The sequence below is a fragment of the Lissotriton vulgaris genome, chromosome 8 (genome assembly GCF_964263255.1).
Source record: "Lissotriton vulgaris chromosome 8, aLisVul1.2, whole genome shotgun sequence".
In the NCBI taxonomy this organism is placed as follows: domain Eukaryota; kingdom Metazoa; phylum Chordata; class Amphibia; order Caudata; family Salamandridae; genus Lissotriton; species Lissotriton vulgaris.
In genome coordinates, this window is record NC_141696.1 from 139800416 (window position 1) to 139820408 (window position 19993).

The following is a 19993-nucleotide window of genomic DNA, read 5'->3' on the forward strand; positions in this document are numbered from 1 at the left end:
TTATTTATTTACTCTGGCACATTGTTTTTAGTAGACAGACAATAGTTATTAAATGTGTTGATTAGGTTATAAATACAATACAAATCATATAACAAAGGCAGTGATGAATATCATGGGAAAGCAAGAAGAGTTATAAAAATTGTTTCTGATAGAGACTCTGACCGCCGGATCCTCACCTTTTCAATATTCTCCAGGTGTCAGATTGAATCTGGAAAACCTTAAGCAGTATTCCTGTATGCCAACTGGTTGAGGAGCGCGGCTTCGCATCAACATTGCTCCGCTTCGGAAGTGACATGCGAGGCCCTATATGTGTGCTATCCACAAAAGGCCCTATTTGCGTGCAATCCATGCGCGCTGACATTGGTCCCTTTATATACGTGCCAACAGACATGGATGTGAAGCTACCTCTTGTCTTTCGAGAATGTCTTTTTGACTTTTCCAACTAATTCTAAAGTGTGCAAGGGAAGATGTCACCATCCAAATCTGCAGGGTTCAAACCATGTGGGGACTGTTGCAAACGGATGTCTGTGACTACAGTGACTGTGCCTTGATGCGCCCCAAGGCGATGCAGAATCGGGACGCAAAGCTGTTAATAACGAAACACTGCAAGATTGCACGTTGTGACTGGTGAAGGCCCAAAGGCAGATCCTGGTTCCGATCCAGAAGCATTTCTTGCAACTGATCATCACTGACATCCAAATCCTCTAATAAATATAATTAAAAAAGACAAGAAGTCCAAGCTGGACTAGACCCTGTCCCACCACTCTTGATCATCTGAGAAGGTGCAAGGGTGTCATTGTGCATCCAGGTGTCGTTCCACTTGGGAGCCGATTACGACCCTTGTCCCTCAGCAACCCAAATATCTTTGGTGACACCGCAGCTGATCGAGGAATCTTGTGAAGTCATGCTCGGGCTTTATGGCGCATTACCATCTTCCTCTTGCATGCCTGCGGCTCCAAGGATGCCTCCAAACTGGGCTTCCGTCTTCAGGTCTGCCCTCTACACCGGATGGTAAATTTCAATGGGGTGACCCTGTATTCATCAGCACCTTCATCAGCACCTGGGTATCAATTAGTACATACAAACAAATGGTTCTGTGGGAGCAAACAAACTAACGTGCATACGTTTACTTAATAGCTATATATGCAGAGCATAAATCACCATAGTAAAAACAATGAATCATACATGGGTCTGTTTAACTTAGTCTTTCATATATTCAAATGATGATTAAGTAAATTGATGCATACCAATCAACAAGACGGATGCTCTATAAGTGCAAATTGAAAGTGCTCATGCAGTGGATCAAGTACAAAGTAACTGGGAAAATAAACAAAAAACACATTCAAATTTACAACAAAATCGTAGGAAAACAGCCTTTCTGAGTCATTATGCATACGGAGCAACCCAGATTCGAATTGTGCCTAGAATGGTGTTTTATTAAGTCTGGACAAGCATGAGTTCAGTGGCCGTAAAACGGGCTTCTAAGGCCACTTGGGTTGACTGACAAGCTCTTCTGTAATGTGAGTATTCTGGGGAGTGATTCCTAATGCTTAGAACGGTGCATGTCAAATTAGTAGTTCCTCGCAATCTGTTTCATATGAGTCTTCTTAGCGTGGCCGGTGTCTCCCAGCTTGAAGCGATTCAGTAGTGATTGTCTACTGAATCTCTAATTTAAGGCACAGTATGACTCCAGGTTACTCCTTACGCAGTCCTGATGAAGGCCCATACAGATATTATTTAGTAACTTCGTTATTGGAGGGTTGAAACATCAACAGTTTATTTAAATTGCCCGACTGAATGTCCAGTCCTGTGATCATCCTTTCATATGAGACTTGAAACCATATTGACTTGGGCAGACTGATTATCATTTTGTAATCTAGTAGGGATGGGAGGGTCTAAAATGTCATATATGCAGTCCAGAATTTGCATTGAGATATTAAAGGGGTATTGTATACCTTGTGATAGTATCCCATATTTGTTCCCACATTGCCTGTGTTGGAAGGAGGCTGTTATTAGATATGCATGCTTCTAGTCATTGTTTGGAAATGATAGGATTTAGGGCGACAACATTTCTCTGGGGGACTTTTGCCGATTTCACATTCGAAGGTATGAGATCTACAAATGTTCCTGTTTGTAGTTTTGATTATTAAGAAATGGAAGACACCTGTGGTTGGGAGTTTGTGTTTCTCTGAGATCATAACCAACGACAGCGGGTAATCGGAGGTTTTTAAGTGTTTGATGAGAAGGACGCCTGGTTTTGCCCTACATTTCCCAAAAAACAGATCTCGGGATTATTTTTATACAGGGATTGAACCAGATAGAGGAAAGATCTAATGTTTTTTAAACCTGTTTTTGAAGCACTTATCCAGTGCACGTATTGATGAAATGGTGACATGGTTCGTTTTAATCTTTGGCAGACTCGCTGTGTGATACAGTGGCTTTCAGGCTGTTTTTCATTTTTCTGCGTGCAGTTCTTCTGTCTTCTGCTTAGGGTGACCAACTGGCATGGGTCCAAATTCAGGACAGCGAGTGTAAAAATTCAGGATAAAGGGTCGAAACTCAGGACAAAAATTCAGGACAGGAGGTCAAAATTCAGGACAAATCATCAAAGTTACCTCCTTCCCCGCTCAGCATTTGATGTCATCTGCGAACTTGTAAGCCACGCTTTTAAACTGCGTGTGCTTCAGGCTGCGTGCTGCGTGCTGTGCTGTCAGGGAGACGCTGAAGCTCTAGTATATAGCAGACAACCAGCAACAGCTAATAGCCCCGCAGGAGAGGAAAGGATAAACTAAAGAGAGGGAATTAGGAATGTAAAGGCAAAGAGAGGTAAAGGGTGGTGAAAGTGAAAGAAATAAAGTGATAATGTGACAATGTAAAAGGAATAAAAGGAATAAAAGACTAAAAGATTAAATGAAAGAAGTGCAACTACAGCAGCCACAGCAAGTACAGCAGCAGGAACCGGAGTGCAAGTGCTGCCCAGCTGCAGCTACAGCTACAGCTACAGGAACGGTGGTGCAAGCAGTGCAAGCTGTGGGGTTGAGGGGGGTCGGCGCACTGTTAGGTTTAGATAACACAGATACTTCCACTAAACCTGTGATCAAAATTGAGCTGCGAATTAAAATCCACATAACCGAGCAAACCTGCAATTCTACAGGGTCTCAAACCCCAAGCCACCTCAAAACCCACAGCAGATCCTTTACAGTGCCTAAAAAAAAGCCTGGGCTGTTCTAAAATCGCTAATAAATAAAAAATCAAATAAAAGAGGGGTGTCGGTCCCCCTCGAAAAAACAAAAGGTCAAAATCAGCCACAAGATCAGCTTCGGACGACAACACCTGAGCAACCGCAGATAAAGGATATGGCTGAAAATAATGGAACAGCGGCACAAAACTCATCACTGCCTAATCTAGAAAGAGGGGAAAGAGAAGAGGAGGGAGCTTCAGCAACCCGAAATATGCAAGAAATACAGACACGGGCGCAAAATCTTTAAGATCCAGACAGAGAGGTAGAAAGTACAGAGAGTCCGGAAAACCTAGGGAACAAGGAAGAACAAAAAACTACACAGAGTATGAAAAGCCACATCCCACAGGAACACAAGGACACACAAAGACGGCCTGAAACCAGAGGATTTAAGGCCAAGGAGAATATTGTGGAGAAAGCTACACCTGAAGAGACCGATAAAAGCAAAATTAAAAATAAAAGCAAAAACACTGAAAAGGACAAGGAAAAAGCGAAACAAAAACAGAAAGAGAACGACAAAGAGAAAGACAAAGAGAAGGAAAACGATATAGCGGACAAAGCTAATTTGGAATTAATGGCTAAAAAGGCTCAAAGACTGCAAACAATAAAAAACTTGAAAGCTGCCGCTAAAAATACTGGGCCCCCTACCTCCTCTCAGCCTCGGATATCTAATATCTTCATCCCAGTAGCCAAGGAGGGACCAAGTGAGCCTACTGAAGAAAAATACAACTCAAGCTCAAACTTCCACCTCACTATGCGCACAGACATCCCCACCTGAGCCAGATCCACAGCCTGGTAATATGGCACTCTCCGAAACAGACTCGGACTCAGACATATATGAAACAGGGATGTCTACCTCAAGCAAAACAAGCGAAATAAGCGAAACAAATGATGATGAACAAATATTAGAAGCAACGGCCTCTGAAATTCCAGACCCTAATGAAACCAGAAAACTTAGTGAAGCATGTCAAAACTCGAATTCAAAGAAAAAACGGGAGAAAAAGAGGGCGAGAGACAAAAGGAGAAGAGCTAACCTACTCAATGATGAGACTACGGATCCTGGCAGTAACAATGAATATGCCATAACAAGACCAAAACCCATACGAAAAAGCCCGACTCCAAAGCTACCAGGAGAAACTGAGCATGAGCATGATGATACCCTAGATGAGCCAGAAGGAAAAAGTCAGAAACAATCCGGAAATGGACATAGCTCAGCAACACCAGGAGAGCCACTGTTGAGTGAAGTGCTGAGCTCCATAAAAAATTTTCATAAGGACATTAAAAAGGAAACCCAAAGGAACCACGTTGCCATTGAGAAGCTACAAGGGGCAATTAAAAAAGTCGGCAACATCTGCACTGAGATCTCGGACAGAATGGCATCAGTGGAAACACGCGCAGAAAATTTGGAAATGGATGTAACCAAGCTGCAAAAACAGGAGAATGAGTACGATGGAATCATAAAGGACCTCATGATGAAAGTGGAAGATCATGAAAATAGATCGAGGAGAAACAATCTGAGGTTCCTTGGAATACCAGAAGGCTTTGAGGAGAATGACCCCAGGGGCTCCATGATTAATCTGCTGAAATCAGCCTTCCCGGAACTTGGTACCTGGGACATGGACAGAGAAATCCAGCGCGCCCATCGATTTCCTTTGACGCTATCCAAACATTCACAAAAATCACGCCAATATCCTCGAGCAATGTTGGTTTACTTTGGGAATTTCCTTTTAAGAGAAGCACTCTATGATCTGGCTAGGCCAACAAAGCAGAGGAAACATAAAGATTTTATGTTCTTCACCAGACCAGACTTCGCCCACGCAACTGTTGAGAGAAGGTGGAGAATGAGACAATTAATCACTCCCTTTGAAAAAGTCGGAGCAACAGTCTACCTACAAAATCCAGCACGGCTAAAAATAATATACAAGGGATCAACAAGAACCTTCCCAAGCGAAATTCAAGCCGAAGCTTACCTAAGAGAAATCTCAGTAACCGAGAAAGGGAACTCAGGAATATAAATGCAAATCAGCAACCAGTCCATGAACATAAAAACATGGGGAGCAATCAGAAAGGGTTGGGGAAGGGGGGTGGGGGGAATAAATGCATCTGAAATTTGGTATGAATATTTGTGTACCCCACCCACTCGACACCACCAAAGTATAAAGGGCCTGCCCGCGGGACGCACTGAGGCGCACTCTGCCCACACTGACGCCCACACCTGGGTAATCGGGGACCCAGCAAGCCTCATAGGATGGTAAGGGGGGAAGGGAAGGGGATCGAGGGAGGGGAACTGGTAGTGGGGGGGAGGAGCAATATGTGGGAGGGATCAGGGGGAAATAAGAGAGGGCCGGGGAGGGGAAAGTGGGGGGAAAAACTCCATCACATCAAGCTATAGAAGAAATTGAAGATGCCAGGTTAACAAAAACTGATTGGGGAAGAGTGAAAATGAAAAAGAAATGCCTATGCGGATAGTTTCGTTGAATGTCTGCGGACTAAATGATGGAAAAAAACGAAGAGCAATGAAGGAATATTTAAGAACATTGCATGCTGAGCTGATCTGTCTACAAGAAACACACATAGAGGCCTCTCAAAAGGGGCTCTTAGAACAGCTGGGATACCAATTAGTATCATATACGACACAAGGAACAAGAACAAGAGGGGTAGCGATCTTAGCAAGGCATGGATGTGTGGTAGTAAATAGGCAAAAATCAGATCGCTATGGTAGATGGGTCTTGGTGGAGTGCCAGGTACAAAGCTTTAATTTCACACTATGTTCATTGTTGTATGCTCCCACCGTAGACGACCCTGAAGCTATGGACTCTGTTAACCTAGAAATAGCCAACTGGCCTCTGCCATTAATAGTCTGTGGAGACTTGAATGTGAATGGATTGAATGGCCTGTGGAAGAATGATCCGGGGAAATTCTCTGGTCGGAAGAAGAGAAGTCACAGAGCATTGATTCAATTAATGTGTGACAATGGTTTAGTAGATATATGGGAACTGCAAAATAATTTAGGGACCGGTAGTACATATTACTCTGCCCCTCACAAGGTCTTAGCAAGGCTAGACTATTTTCTGGTATCACCAGCAGTAGCATCCACCGCAAAGATTAGCATACTACCCCGGGTAATGTCCGACCATAACCCGCTTATCTTAGATATAACAACCGCTGTCCAACAAAAGAAGATGACAAATTGGACTTTTGAGAGAGCTTTGTTAGAGGACTCAGAATACACTGCTCTAATGAAAGAATGGATAAGAAACTTTTTGGTACTAAACAAAGGTTCTGCTCCCCCTGCAGTAGTATGGGACACCCTAAAAGCAGGTATAAGGGGGGAGACAATCAGATACTCGATTAGGCGGAATAAGGCAGAGAGGGAGGAAGTAGAAACGAGAATAAGGACAGTTGCCAGACTAGAACGGTATTCACCTGTTACAACGCAATTTTTACAACGCACTACCACTACAACGCAGGCATTACAACGCATACCATTACAACGCATTGCGCTGGGGGGCGCTCTAGGATAAGAGGTAAGTTTAATTTACTATCCAACACCTTCCCTAGGGTCCACGGGGACTGGAGTTAGAATAGTAAATTATACTTACCACTATCCAGCACCCCAAAGCGCTATGCGTTGTAACGGTATGCGTTGTAAATACCGCGTTGTAATGGTATGCGGAGTAAAAGTATGCGTTGTAACGTCATACATCCGACTAGAATATGAACTCAGTAGCGCAATTAGGGCGAATCAGGATATTGTTAGAATAACATACGAGCTTGCTATGGCTAAGGCAGCGGTTGGGGAACTATTTGCGTCTAAAGCAGCAGGGAAATATTTGGCTTGGAGGAAAGATCAATATGAGTATAGTGAGCAGATAGGTCGAATGCTAGCTGTTCGAACAAGGCAGGCTGCTACAAAGGGGGATATATCTGAGATCAGATCTGAGAATGGAAGTGTCGCAACAACACCCGAGAGTATATGTGCTAGCTTTCGAGACTACTATCAGAAGCTATATGAAGCTGACTATATGGCATCTAGCGAAGATATATATAATTATCTTGGGAGTGTCAGATTAGAGAAACTAACGACCGAGGACAGAGGGACATTGGAGACGGCATTTAATAAAGTAGAAATACAGAGGGCAATTCATGACTTACCATCTGGCAAAGCAGTAGGCCCGGACTCTATACCCTTGGAGTTTTACAAAACATTTTTGCCAGAGATAGAAGAAGAACTATATGAGCTGGCTGTAAATATACAAGAGGGTGCGATACCTCCGGAGTCATGGGAAGAGGCAACTATGATTGTCTTTCTGAAAAAAGATAAACCTGCAACCAATCCTGGGTCGTATAGGCCGATAAGCCTAATGAACAGCGATGTGAAAATTTACTCCAAGATGCTGGCAAATAGGCTAGGTGCAGTAATTGGCAAGATTGTTTCCCCATGGCAGCACGGATTTATCCCTGGGAGAGGAACAGCGGAACATGTCAGAAGAGTGCTCACGTTATTCGATGGTACGGCATCCTCACGAGACCCTATGGCATTGATCCTTTTAGATGCTGAGAAGGCTTTTGATAGGGTCTCGTGGGGATTCCTCTGGGCTGCGTTGGAGAAGCTGAATCTGGGGGAGGGCTATGTGGGAGCTCTGAAAGCCTTATACCACAATCCAAGAATAAGAGTTAGAACCATGGGGGAGCTGAGTGGTACAATAGTTATTGGACGAGGAACTAGGCAAGGGTGCCCCTGCTCCCCGCTACTCTTCGCTCTATACATAGATACATTCATTAGGAGAATAGAGCAGAACAGAAACATCTTGCCCATAGCCTTGAACGGGTATGAAACTAAAATACTAGGATATGCGGATGACTTGGCCATAACATCAAGCGAACCAATGTCAGCCCTAACAGAAATAGAACAGGAAGCGGCTACATTTGGAAGACTGTCTGGGTATAAATTAAATGTAAATAAGACCCAAGTAGTGATAAATCAGAATATATCTTTGGTCGATCCAAGAGTGGTAGAGACAGCAGTATATTTGGGGGTTCGCATAACCTCAGACCTCTCGAAAGTGGTATCGAAGAATTTAGGCCCCATTATAGATAAGGCCAAAATTGATTTTGACAAACTGAATAACCTACATCTAACAACAATTGGTCGCTGCAATGTTATCAAAATGGTGTTTATGCCAAAAGTGCTTTATTTATTTAGGACCATACCATAAATTTTTAACAATAGTTGGTTCAGGGAGCTAGAAAAGGTAACAAACAGATTTATTTGGGCCAAGGGAAAAACACGTTGCAGCCAAAAATTTCTGTCACTCCCAAGAGAGAGAGGTGGGCTGGCGCTACCAGACTTTAAGGCATATTATTGGGCAACGGTCTTGCAATATACCAGAGGCATGCTGGGGGGGAGTGTTATAGACAGATGGAGAGGCAGAGATCCCAGACGTATACGAACTCGTAGTGAAAAACTCTAGTCAATGGTTACTCACTTATGAGGAGAGGAGCTATCACAAAAAAGTAAGGTTTAAGACCTTGGTGGCCGCAAGATCAGTCTGGTCTGGGATAAGGAGAAAATTAAAACTAGGGAGAATGAATTACTATACCCCTCTGTATGGGAACCCATCACTGCCGGGGGTATTTCATGACTCAGTTATGAGGGGATGGGATGCATTAGGGGTTAAAACCATCGGGGACCTTATAGGGGCAACCGGTCTGATCTCGTTTGAGCAAGCACAACGCTTATATAACTTAGGACGCAGAGACTTTTTTAAGTACTTACAAGTGAGGTCAGTTCTGGTAAAGAAACGGGGAGGAGACATGAATTTCCAGAGGGTCGAACTACTGGAATGTGTAAGGGAAGAAGGGGGATCCTCCATCTCGCAATTATACGAGGAAATCTGTAAATATAAAAAGGATGATTGTGATAGAATGTATGTGAAGTGGAGAGTCAAACTAGGTCTAACAGGAAATGAGGCAGAGAAGTCATTAAAACTGTCAAATTCGGTCTTAAGAGTAGCAAATTTACAATCTCAGCAATATAAGACTATGTTTGAACTTTATTATACCCCTCAAAAAATAGCGCAGTGGGGGGGAAATAACGGGGGCATCTGTCCGAGATGCCAATCCACACAAGCAGATACAATCCATATGTTTGCATCATGCCCCTCTCTGGATATATATAAAAAATCTTTGGAACAATTCTTCTCCGACTCTCTGGGGATACATTTAACTCTGACAGATGAAGTCATGATTTTGGGTGTAGTGAGGGCGGGTGTAGACGTTCTTCACCATGAGTTTCTGTACTTAGCTATGACTCTCAGCAGACTATGTATAGCAACACTCTGGAAAGACCCAAACCCCCCCAACATTACAACAATGGATCTCTCGTGTACTGGCCATATATATATTAGAAATGGCCCTATATGAAAAAAAAGGTAGGGAAAAAAAAGAGGCTGGACGGAGGATATGGGCCCCAATAATTGAATGGAAAAGAAGGCTGGGAGAGACTTAAGATGAAATAGGTGGAAAGTCAGACGCAATTAAGAATATGTGATATCTCTTAATGATGGTCTTCCAATGTGTCTAAAGCTCTTTGTGTATTTGGAAAAAAATGCTTCAATAGTTTTAAAATTGGCGTTAATGCTTTCCGAATTGCAAGAATATATATATATATATATTTCTTTTTTTTGTTGTTTCTGTTTCTCTGGCAATGTATTATGAATATGTAATTCTGATGTTGATGGAAAAATAAAAAAACTTTATAAAAAAAAAAAAATTCAGGACAAAACTTTGGGACAACAGGTAAGTTTTACAGACACATTAGAGGAGTTCACGCAACAGTATATAATTCAACCCATCCATAGCCAAACATATTCAACCATTTGCAAACTCATTTCATTTAATTTCACTCATCCATCCATCATTTCACTCATCCATTCATTATCTATCCATCCACCCTTTCACCCTATCCATCGGTACACTCAACCATCCACTCTTCCACCCATCCATCCATTCACTCATCCATCCAGCCTTTTAGCCTTTCACCCATCCAGCCATCCTTTCACTTACTCATCCATCCACAGTCACTCATACTTCCACCCGTTCACCCTTGTCATCCAACCATCCTCCCTTTCTCTCTCCATCGACCCTTGCACTTAGCCATCCTTCCTTCCACCCATCCATCTACTCATCCACTCATGAATCCATCCATTGATCCTATCAGTCATCCATCCACCCTCTCACTCCTTCACTCATCTATCCATCCTTTTGTCAATTTACCCTCCCTTTCACTCACTCATCCATCCTTACATCCAACCTTTCACTCATGGGTCCATCCATTCACCCTTTCACTTATCAATTCGTCAATCAATCCATCCATCCATAATTTTACACATACATCCGACCATTCACTCGCCCATCAACCACCCTTTAACTCTTACCTCCAGCCTTTCACTCATCCACCCACCCTTTTACCCATCCTTCTACCCTTCCACCCAAGCATCTATCTTTTTACATTTTCTTATCCATCCTTCCACTGACTCACTCGTCCATCCATCCTTTCTCTCATTATCCATCCATTCACCCTCACATTCATCCATTCACCCTTTCACTAATCTATCCAGCCATCCACCCATCTCTTCGCTTACTCACCCACTTTTTCATTTTAATTATGAGCTGAGCCTTTGTCTGCAGAATTGCAGGCAGAAGAGGCCCAGCAAGAACATCACCCTTGCTCTAGTTCCTAAAGCAAGGGGTGGGGTGGGGAAGGGTTCACTATGCCCTTGCACATAGGCAATCTGAGTCATGAGTCATGCATGATGCACAGCGTCAGGTCATGAGGTGACTGTGACATAGTGTTGTTTCCAGGGCTTTAAGTGGGATGAAAAAACTGGGGGGTTTCTTCAAAGTGGATGTTTGATGTAATTAAGGGTGCGGCTTTAAACACCTAAGGTAAAAATCTGTGCTTAGTATAGTGTACCGCCTAACTGGTATTTTGCGTCTTCTGTCATTGTATCCAAATAACACAACAAGTAACGTTACACCTGCAACAAGCCAGAACTATTGGCTTTTTTTTAATTTATTTTTTAGCAGAGTTTTATATAGCGCGAACTAGACCCGAACCAAATCAGGTATCAGAGCGCTTTACATAGCACCAGTTACGTTACATTCGGACACACGTTCATTTTTGTTAGGCACGGGGAGATTCAGTGATTTGCCCAGAATCACAGGAAGTTTGGCGTCGTTACCAAGACTCGAACCCAGTTCCTCCAGGTCCGAGGTCGAGCGCCCTAGCCGTTAGGCCAACTCCTCTCCTTTGTTAATGGTTGTTAGTTTCATCAAATAAAAAAGGAGCAATCATGGCTTCCTTTAATATTGAAAATGCATCCGTTCTAAAATGGCAATACTGTCACCCTAATAGCCTTTGACCCCAGTGGAATTAAATAAACGTATCCTTTGGCACGTGCAACCATGCACACAGCGCACCAGAAAGCCCCCGACTCCCCTTTTAGAGACTGGACAAACAAAGCTTTACTCTGACAGATGCCTATAATGATTACACTTTTATTCAGCAACATGTGCATTAAGGAAATTAAGGGGGCATTCTATTGGGCAACACCCAATCCAAATTCCTCCCACTCAAAACTGCTAAATACTTCACTAACCCATTTTCAATTAAATTCAGTCATGTCACTGCAAGCCTCATCTAGTTACATTGTCTTCTGTGTAGAATAACATTGAAGTTGAGAGCTCCTGCCTACAACACAATCCAAACTAACTCTCCGATTTGCCTCTCTAATCATCCCAAACTAGCTGGCAGCCCGATAGGCCTCCTGCGTGAAAACAAAATGCTTCTGCAAACGCCAAGAAACCAAGAAACAAATAAACAACTCAACCCCCACCCCCCTCAGGTAGTCTTCTGTCTGACAGAATGCTTGCCGTGGACAGAGGTTGTAGGAGGCCGGCCACCACATGCTTTGCAGCCCAAACTGGCCCATTGTCATTCTGGATGTGGCAATCAGCCCGCAGACAGAATGACAATGGGCGGGTGGGGCTGCTCTTGTGCTCCGAGGAGGAGGTTGTGGCGGCCCCATTAGGGAATTGAGGCCTCTGGCAGGGAACAGTGCTGTTCCCTGCAGGACCCAGAATTACGGACAAAAGGCGTCCGTAAAAGGGATCCTCACGGACAACGGACGTGAGGTCCAATTTACGGGCTGTCCGTGAAATTTACGGGCGGTTGGTCACCCTACTTCTGCTATGTGCAGGTACCTGAAAGCCTTTTGCATAATGCTGCTTTGGGAGACAGCTTGTTTTTCAGACCTAGCCTCTGAGCACCGCTCCGTTGTTCCGGATGCAAACAGGATCTTTAGCTGTTCAGGATTAGACCAGAATGAGTTAACCTTTGCCCATGAAGAGGAACTCTTGCATAACCATCTTTGCAGTTTCATTTTCAGCAAATAAACCAGTTCTTATTTTTCTTAGTTGTTTTTAGTGAGTCCATGCCTTTTTCGGACGTGCCAGGTGCTTTGTCATCAGAACAGTGTTTGTGACTAAAGTATGTGAGCCGCCCTTCTCTATGGATTCCATAGAGGGGAGCGGGCGGGGTGTTGACTCACTATGCAGTGCTTACCTGGTATATGCAGGGCACAAGTTCTAAAAAAAGAAGTGGAGGGGACGCTCCAAGTTAGGTGGTGTCACCGGAAGTGACGTCACGGCAGGTAGTCTCCTCTTATTACAGGGAGACCCGGTTCCCTTCTTACCCCGAAACCGGTCCCAGGATGCTTGTTCCCCGTCCAGGGAAGACCTGGCTTGGCAGTTCGGGCTGGACTGTTCCCATGAGGCACAGGGTCAAGACTGATTTGCATATAGCTGAGTCTAAACTGGGGCAAAATCCCAGCTCTGTAAACTAAGAGTGTAAGAATCCAAAATGGGGTGGAGGCCTAGGTAGGGCGGTCAGAGAGACACAGGAGAATTAAGCTCTAAGTTTAGTTCTCATCATGTTCATATTCTATTGTTTTTCCATGGATGTTTTAATCCAATATATTTTATTAACCTGAGAGGGCCTAGCATTTCTCCAGACACTACTGCTGTGCCTTTGTCTCCTGTTGCAGTGTACCGAATCTCTCTCTCTCTCTCTCTCTCTCTCTCTCTCTCTCTCTCTCTCTCTCTCTCTCTCTCTCTCTCTCTCTCTCTCTCTCTCTCTCTCTCTCTCTCTCTCCTCTCTCCTCTCTCTCCTCTCTCTCCTCTCTCTCCTCTCTCTCCTCTCTCTCTCCTCTCTCTCTCCTCTCCCCCCCACGGGCACACATGTACACTAGATGAGTTTCCAGACGTCGCTTTGGCCTCTGGTGATGTCTTCGAATATATGACTTTACCACGAATACAAATACTCCGCATGGCATTACCACGCGAATTTTACTTCGCAAGTGGCTTTACCACGCAGCTTTTTAGAACGCAAGTTCTAACGTCGCATTTAAAAAACATTACGTTCAGCAGCTCTTACTTCCATCCACCATGGAAATATGCGTCAAAACACGTCTACCAAAACTAAAAAAGGACTACAATTATGACGTACACGCCACGTCTTTGGTGCGGCTCTTTTCTTTTACTTTTAAATGACACTGTAGTGCGTTTTTTTAATGTATGTAGCCTGCTCGTTTTATTTTTTATTTTTTTATGGGGGGGAGACCCCCCCAAGCCCCCAAGGCCACGCAGAACTTACAAGCAGGACGACCAAAAGGAATACCACTTGCGTGGTAAAGACGGTCGTGGAAGGCACCCGCGTTGAAGAGACGTTTGCGGGGTAAGTGGATCGTTGATAACGTCATGCGTGGAAAAGACTTCGTTGTAAATGATGTTTCCCGATGTCTTCCACTCTTCTGAGGATGGTGAATAGTGGTAATCTTGCGTTTCTTAGTTGAGTTCCCTGTGTGTCTGAAGTTGCTAAATCTCCCTTTTTCTCACCATTGTGTGCACACCACTGCTACTAAACTTCGACCCTTCCTTTAGAATTGTTTGTGTTTTTTGGAGGGACCGTAGGTTCGGACAGGGCTTACATGTCATATTCGTGAGTGTGCACGTGCCAGGGTGTGTGTACTTGTGGTTGTGTGTGTGTGTAGTTGTACCCCAGCCAGGTTACCCGATGGTCTGAAATTTGGGTAGGTGGTAGGCATGCGTCACCTAAAGCAAAGTCCCCCACAGTGTCAGGTGAGGACCCAGACCTCAGAATTGACTGGTTGTGGGTAAGAATGTTGAGCAGGTGGGATCCCCTCAAGAGTGGTGACAACTGGACTCATGCTCTGGGGTTTGGAACTTGAATTGAGGGTCAGTTGACTACGGTGACCTCAAACTTGCAGAACTCCTGAAGAGTGAGGACTTGAGAATAGATGATCAGCCCTGAGTCAGGACTGTTGGCGATAATTAGTCGCTTCAGTGGAGAAGAAAGTGTTGGTGATGTATCCTACCAGAGGAAACTATTTGGACGTGTTGGGAATTAAAAGTCGAGCACTTTCATTGTTTTGGGAGGAAGGAGGTTAAAAATGAATTCCTGAATTGTGGGATTAGGATTCACCACAACCTTCAGGGAACGAGCCAGAATGGATCACAGATGCGAGTGTGATTATTCCAGAGCACTGCTGCGGCCCCAGGGCTCCTGAGATAAACAAGGCTGTGAAGTAGGTGAAAGGTGAAGGAGGCAGCTCCCGGGCGCCGTTTCTCACTGCCGCCTTACAGGAGGAGCGTCGCTGCAGTGCCAGACTGAAGAAAGCTCCCTTTGTTGCTTTTCTGCGAAGACACCATGGTTTTCAGCAGACCCCATGCAGCCCTCGTGCATTCTAATGCAAATCCACGCTACTGAATTAACGACTGATGCATGTAGGCGAAAGGGCAGGAAACTCCTGGAAATATACGAAGACAGTCCACACAATGTCTGGAGGCCCTCACAGAAAGGGAAGTTGCTTTTCAGTTTGGGGTATGGTCGACTCCTGCTCTAACACAATTTCTCTTTACCGCTCCCTCGCTTGATACATGAAGGATTTTTTTCTGAACAGGATTCAGTTTTGAGCTTATTCTTTCAGAGTCTTTCATGAAAGTGTTGAATGCAGCCGGTGGCTGCCACAGAGCACTTAAAAACACTATCAACCGCCTCCTCTGCTTTAAACTCAACCACTGTAATTTAAGAGTTTTTGAGCAAAGTATTGTATTGTATTGTATTGTAATTGCATTTATATAGCGCTTACTACCCCTGACGAGGCGTCAAAGCGCTTTTTCGGCGAGTAGCACGCTACCCTGGGACACATAGAGGGTTAGTGTTGAATTAGAATAGTGAAACATGCAAGTACATTTTAAGTGGTGGATAGGTTAGTCATTTGGATTCGGAAGAAAAATTACATAACCTTATGCAGATATGTTCAATCGTGAGGGATACTTCTGTCCCACAGATTCCTTAACTTATATATAACCTCCTGGCGACAGACTGGACCTGTAAATGTTTTTCCTAGGAATAGCTCTTCATCAAGGCTAGATGGCGGCACACTGCTTCATTTGCCTCCCATCAGACAACATCATGGTGTACATGGAGCCCACCAGCGCGCTTGTCTCAGTTGCTGCTCTTTCTGATCAATGTGATCCCGAGCACTTCTCTGTGTTTCTCCTAAGAAAATCTTCAGCAAAGTAAAAGGCATCTATGTCAGATGTCTCATGCTGGGAGTCTAACCCTCTAGATGTTGCAAAGTGTATGCATATTGGATCGACATTGCATCTGTATATGGTGTTCTCGACCCTTTCGCCTACAACTCTTGTTTTCTGATACACCGTAATACCGTCATACAGTGAATAGCCAAACTATTTTTGGCTATGAACCGTGGGAAAAAACTTCAAAGCGGCCCCTTTCCCCTCCGTCATGTAAGTCCCAGAGTAGGGAACAGTTCCTGCAATGGATACTCTGAAAAAAACTCCACAGGAAGACGTCCTCTTTCTCATTGTAGAAAAAGTCCCACTTACAGAAACTTTCAAAGACCTTATGCTGTACTCGAATGCTGGTCTTTTCCTTGTCATCAGAGCCCACATTTCTGGGGCTAAAGAAGATAATGCCGTAGTTTCTGACAACTGCTGACCCTTCTCGGGTAGAGACCTTTCATCACGCCATAATGGGTAGTTTTAACAGTCTTTTTACCATTTGGACCTCTCCCTAAGGTTGGGCCCATGCATGTGTATTTGGCAGTGCTGAGCCACCTGTCTCTGCACCCCTCTGTGTACCAGTCTTGGCGTGCTTCTTTGACAGCACTTGCCTAATATGACACTGTCACTTGTGCCTTTAGCGCAACCTAAGATGTTGTCTCTCTTGCCGTTGTCTGAGCTCACTAACAGCTTCGAAGTTGATGGACATTATCTAAGTAGCCAAAGAAAAGGTTTGTGCATGTTATAATGACGTCACTCTGTCAGAATACCTCCCAATGGCACATAGATCCATACCCTAAGGTAACTATAACTCGCACCCTGCCATGCACAGTTTTCTCATCAATAATTTTATCCCAAATGTTGCAGTGATTTCATCAGTGATGTCATGAGTGGTTTAATATGTGGGGTAATTAGCAGTGCATGGCAAGGGCGTGAGTTATAGTTACCTTAGGGCACGAGTTATAGTTTCTTCAGATAACTCTAACTATAGCTCGTGCCCTAAGGTAACTATAACTCGCGCCTTCGCCATGCACTGCTGAATTTCTGGGGCTTTGTCTGTGTAAAATGTGAACCTAACTATAACATTCCCGTAACCTTTAGCTTTTTCAGTAAATTTCAAAAGATTTTTTGAATTCTTTTTCCTAACTATAACATCCCTCTAACCTTTGTTTTTTTTCACTGAATTTCTATGTTGTTTTTTTTTACTTAAAGTAATATTTAATTACCATACATTAATCCAGCCTGCGGCCAACCCCCCCATATGCAGCTAACCCCATGGGGTGCAAGGCAGGCCACTCCCTGCGGCCATCCCCTCATACCTGCATGCCCACATATAGCCAACACCACGCCACGCTCAGCCTTCGGCCAACCCCCGTCTGGCCAAATAAAAATGGGGTCCAATAATCTTTCTAATTAACACAGGCACACACAATATTTATCTCGGTAAAGATACCTATGTCACTCCCCCTTTATTTAAAAATGTTTTCAAATTTTATAGAACCGAAGGACCATTTTAGTGAATTAGTCGTAAAGTGCATAACTTGACTAGTGGCTCAAATGCTAGATGCTAGGGGTCATATATGGGCAAGTGAAGGAGTAGAGGATGGCAATGTAATCTTCATAAACAATAGTTGAAGCTGAAAGCAGTAATGTATGGATTTATGGATTGAAGAAAACACGATGAGCACGTGACATTATGGTACAAAATGACAAATTATTAAGAAATCATGACTATTTCAAAATAAATATCTAGGGTATGTAATACAGTTTTCAAAGAATGCAAGTTTGAAATTGATAAGTTGCTGATTGAAAGAGGCTATGTATATAAATCAGACTGTATCGCTGAGAGATGTTTCTCTTTGCCAGACAGGAGATGGTGCTCAAGGGATTCCCTTCCGAAGACGTGAACGCCACAAGCGTGACCTGACATCCACCGATCTGCCCAAAAAAGAAACCGAGAGGATCGCCAAGATTTTCTCTGCACGTTACTCCAAGAATGACTAGGAAGACCTCCTGAAGGCAGAGCTCCCTTCCATACAGACTCACCAGGACAATACAGATGCCGATTACCCATGCCGGGTACGCATCAATTTCCTTCATTTCATCCAGTTGGGGATACTACAAGTGTGACTATTAGAGGATATGAGCCACGTGGTGAAGGTGAATGTTCTTCTCCAGCAGTTGACACCTCAGCTTGGAGACCCTTTGTTCTTGGGGTAAAGTGATGCTTTAGATCTGTCCCCTTGTTGGCTGAAGGGCTGGGATGCCACTTCTAGCCAGCTGGAACATTTTTCAAAATGGCAGTCCTTGCTCGTCACGTGTAAGCTATAGGGTTCTATGCTCTCGGACATTATCTCCTTGTAGTAAGATGTGACAACATACTTAAAACAAACTTCTAATTCTAAATTATACCATTGTTGGCACATTGTCAATCCTCATTCTACATTTTTCATTCATAAATAACTATTCAATTGCAAAGCACTGGCTCTGTGTCTAGACTGGAAATGAGTGGACCGCAGTCGGGACAGAGCTGCAGAATCCTTAAAGGTTTTCTTACAGAACCCAACCTAAACCTGCACTTCCAGAGACGCCTCTCTGTGGACACGTCCGTCCTTACTACCTACATCTAGTTTGTAAACTTTGGAAGTAGCACTACCTCCCTGTGTGGTCCAAACCTAGTAAATTGCGCCTCGATGGCAGCACTGTCCGAATTCCATTAGAGTCTGGGCTGTAGGGCTACAAAATGTTGCTAAAGAAGGCCACATATGTTGCAACAAATTGACAAATGAATGCAAAATCATTTGCGCTAGTTCAGAAAACCGGATTACTTTCTGCAACTTTATCCTATTTTGTGGTACAAAAAGGAAGGCTGAATGTTTCAGGGACAATGACATCCTGTGTTTGAGATGCATGAAAAAGAAATGTTTGGGCAGCTTGTTCCCAGGAGAAGCTGCATCTGAACGTTTCTTTTTGGATCGATTTTTTTTATAGTGAAGCGACTAAGGTTGGTATATTTCTGTGTACATTGAACATCAATGTTAGGATTGTGTACATTAGAAATACTTGTCTTCCTGGACACAGTGTGAAATAATAGGCCTCGAGTTGAAACCGAGACAGCTCCACACTATTATGAAAGATGAAACGTTGCAATTTCTGGTGGAAGAACGTTTATTCAGCATGATTATGTAAGTTTGGTGTCTTGTATTCCAGGCCAGAAGAACACGGAGGGCTAACAACATATGAAAGCTGGCCCTAATGGGAGTTTAAAAAAAATCAAAATGCAAGTCCTCAGAAGTATCGAATTTAACTTTCATAAACGTGTATTATGTATGCAGATAAGAAAATAGTACAAACTATATCTTTGTACAAATGACAAATCTTATTTTTGTTAATGTATTTTGGGATGTAATATATTTTTTACTGATAATATTTTAATATATAGTGTGTACATAGTGTGTAATTAAATCCGAATATCAAAATTATTGTAAAGTGTCCACATTTCAAAATTGTCTCTGTGTTTTTATGTATTTAAAATAAAAGATCTCTGTTTTATAAAGCTGCGGTACATTTTTTCCTGTTCAGAAGGTGCCTTGCAGCGGCATGCTGCACTCCAGGGATCCAATAAAATGACGGTATATTTCTTGAGGTTCATTTGCACTCCTGGGTTGTAATTAGGCGCTGTTAATGAGATATTAAAAAAGGTGGCATCAATAAGAACCATTGTATGCGGAACTTGCTGCCATAGTTTGACCCAACCGGAGTCTCACACTGGAAGCATCTATACTCCTCAGTGTTGAACCACCCTTTTCTGTTTGATGGGTTTGCAAGCTAGTCTCATGTGGTGAAGCCTTTCCACTCAGGCAATTTAAGAGATGATGCAGGTGAACTCATTGGGATGTTACACAGAATTAAAGTTTGATCTACTACTGGCAGGGATCTACCAGCCTATGCAAAGACCTACTGTCGAGTAATGTGTCCTCCATTAGATAATGTGGCCAGGCGACCCAGATTTTCCAGGACAGTTATGGTCTTCAGAGGACTGTCCCGACGTGTTTCCTAATTTTCAACAAATGTCCCAGTTCT

The 19993-nt window shown here is 43.5% G+C and overlaps 1 protein-coding gene across 1 annotated transcript in view; it reads left to right on the plus strand.

The window, feature by feature from the left end:
- Positions 1–19466, plus strand: part of C2CD3 (C2 domain containing 3 centriole elongation regulator) — a 607356-nt gene extending 587890 nt beyond the window's left edge. Inside the window, exon 33 of the mRNA XM_086933829.1 lies at positions 17777–19466. Within this exon, the coding sequence (XP_086789955.1) occupies positions 17777–17914 (138 nt within the window). The 3' untranslated portion in view covers positions 17915–19466. The remainder of the gene's footprint in view (positions 1–17776) is intronic.
- The last annotated feature ends 527 nt before the right edge of the window (positions 19467–19993 follow it).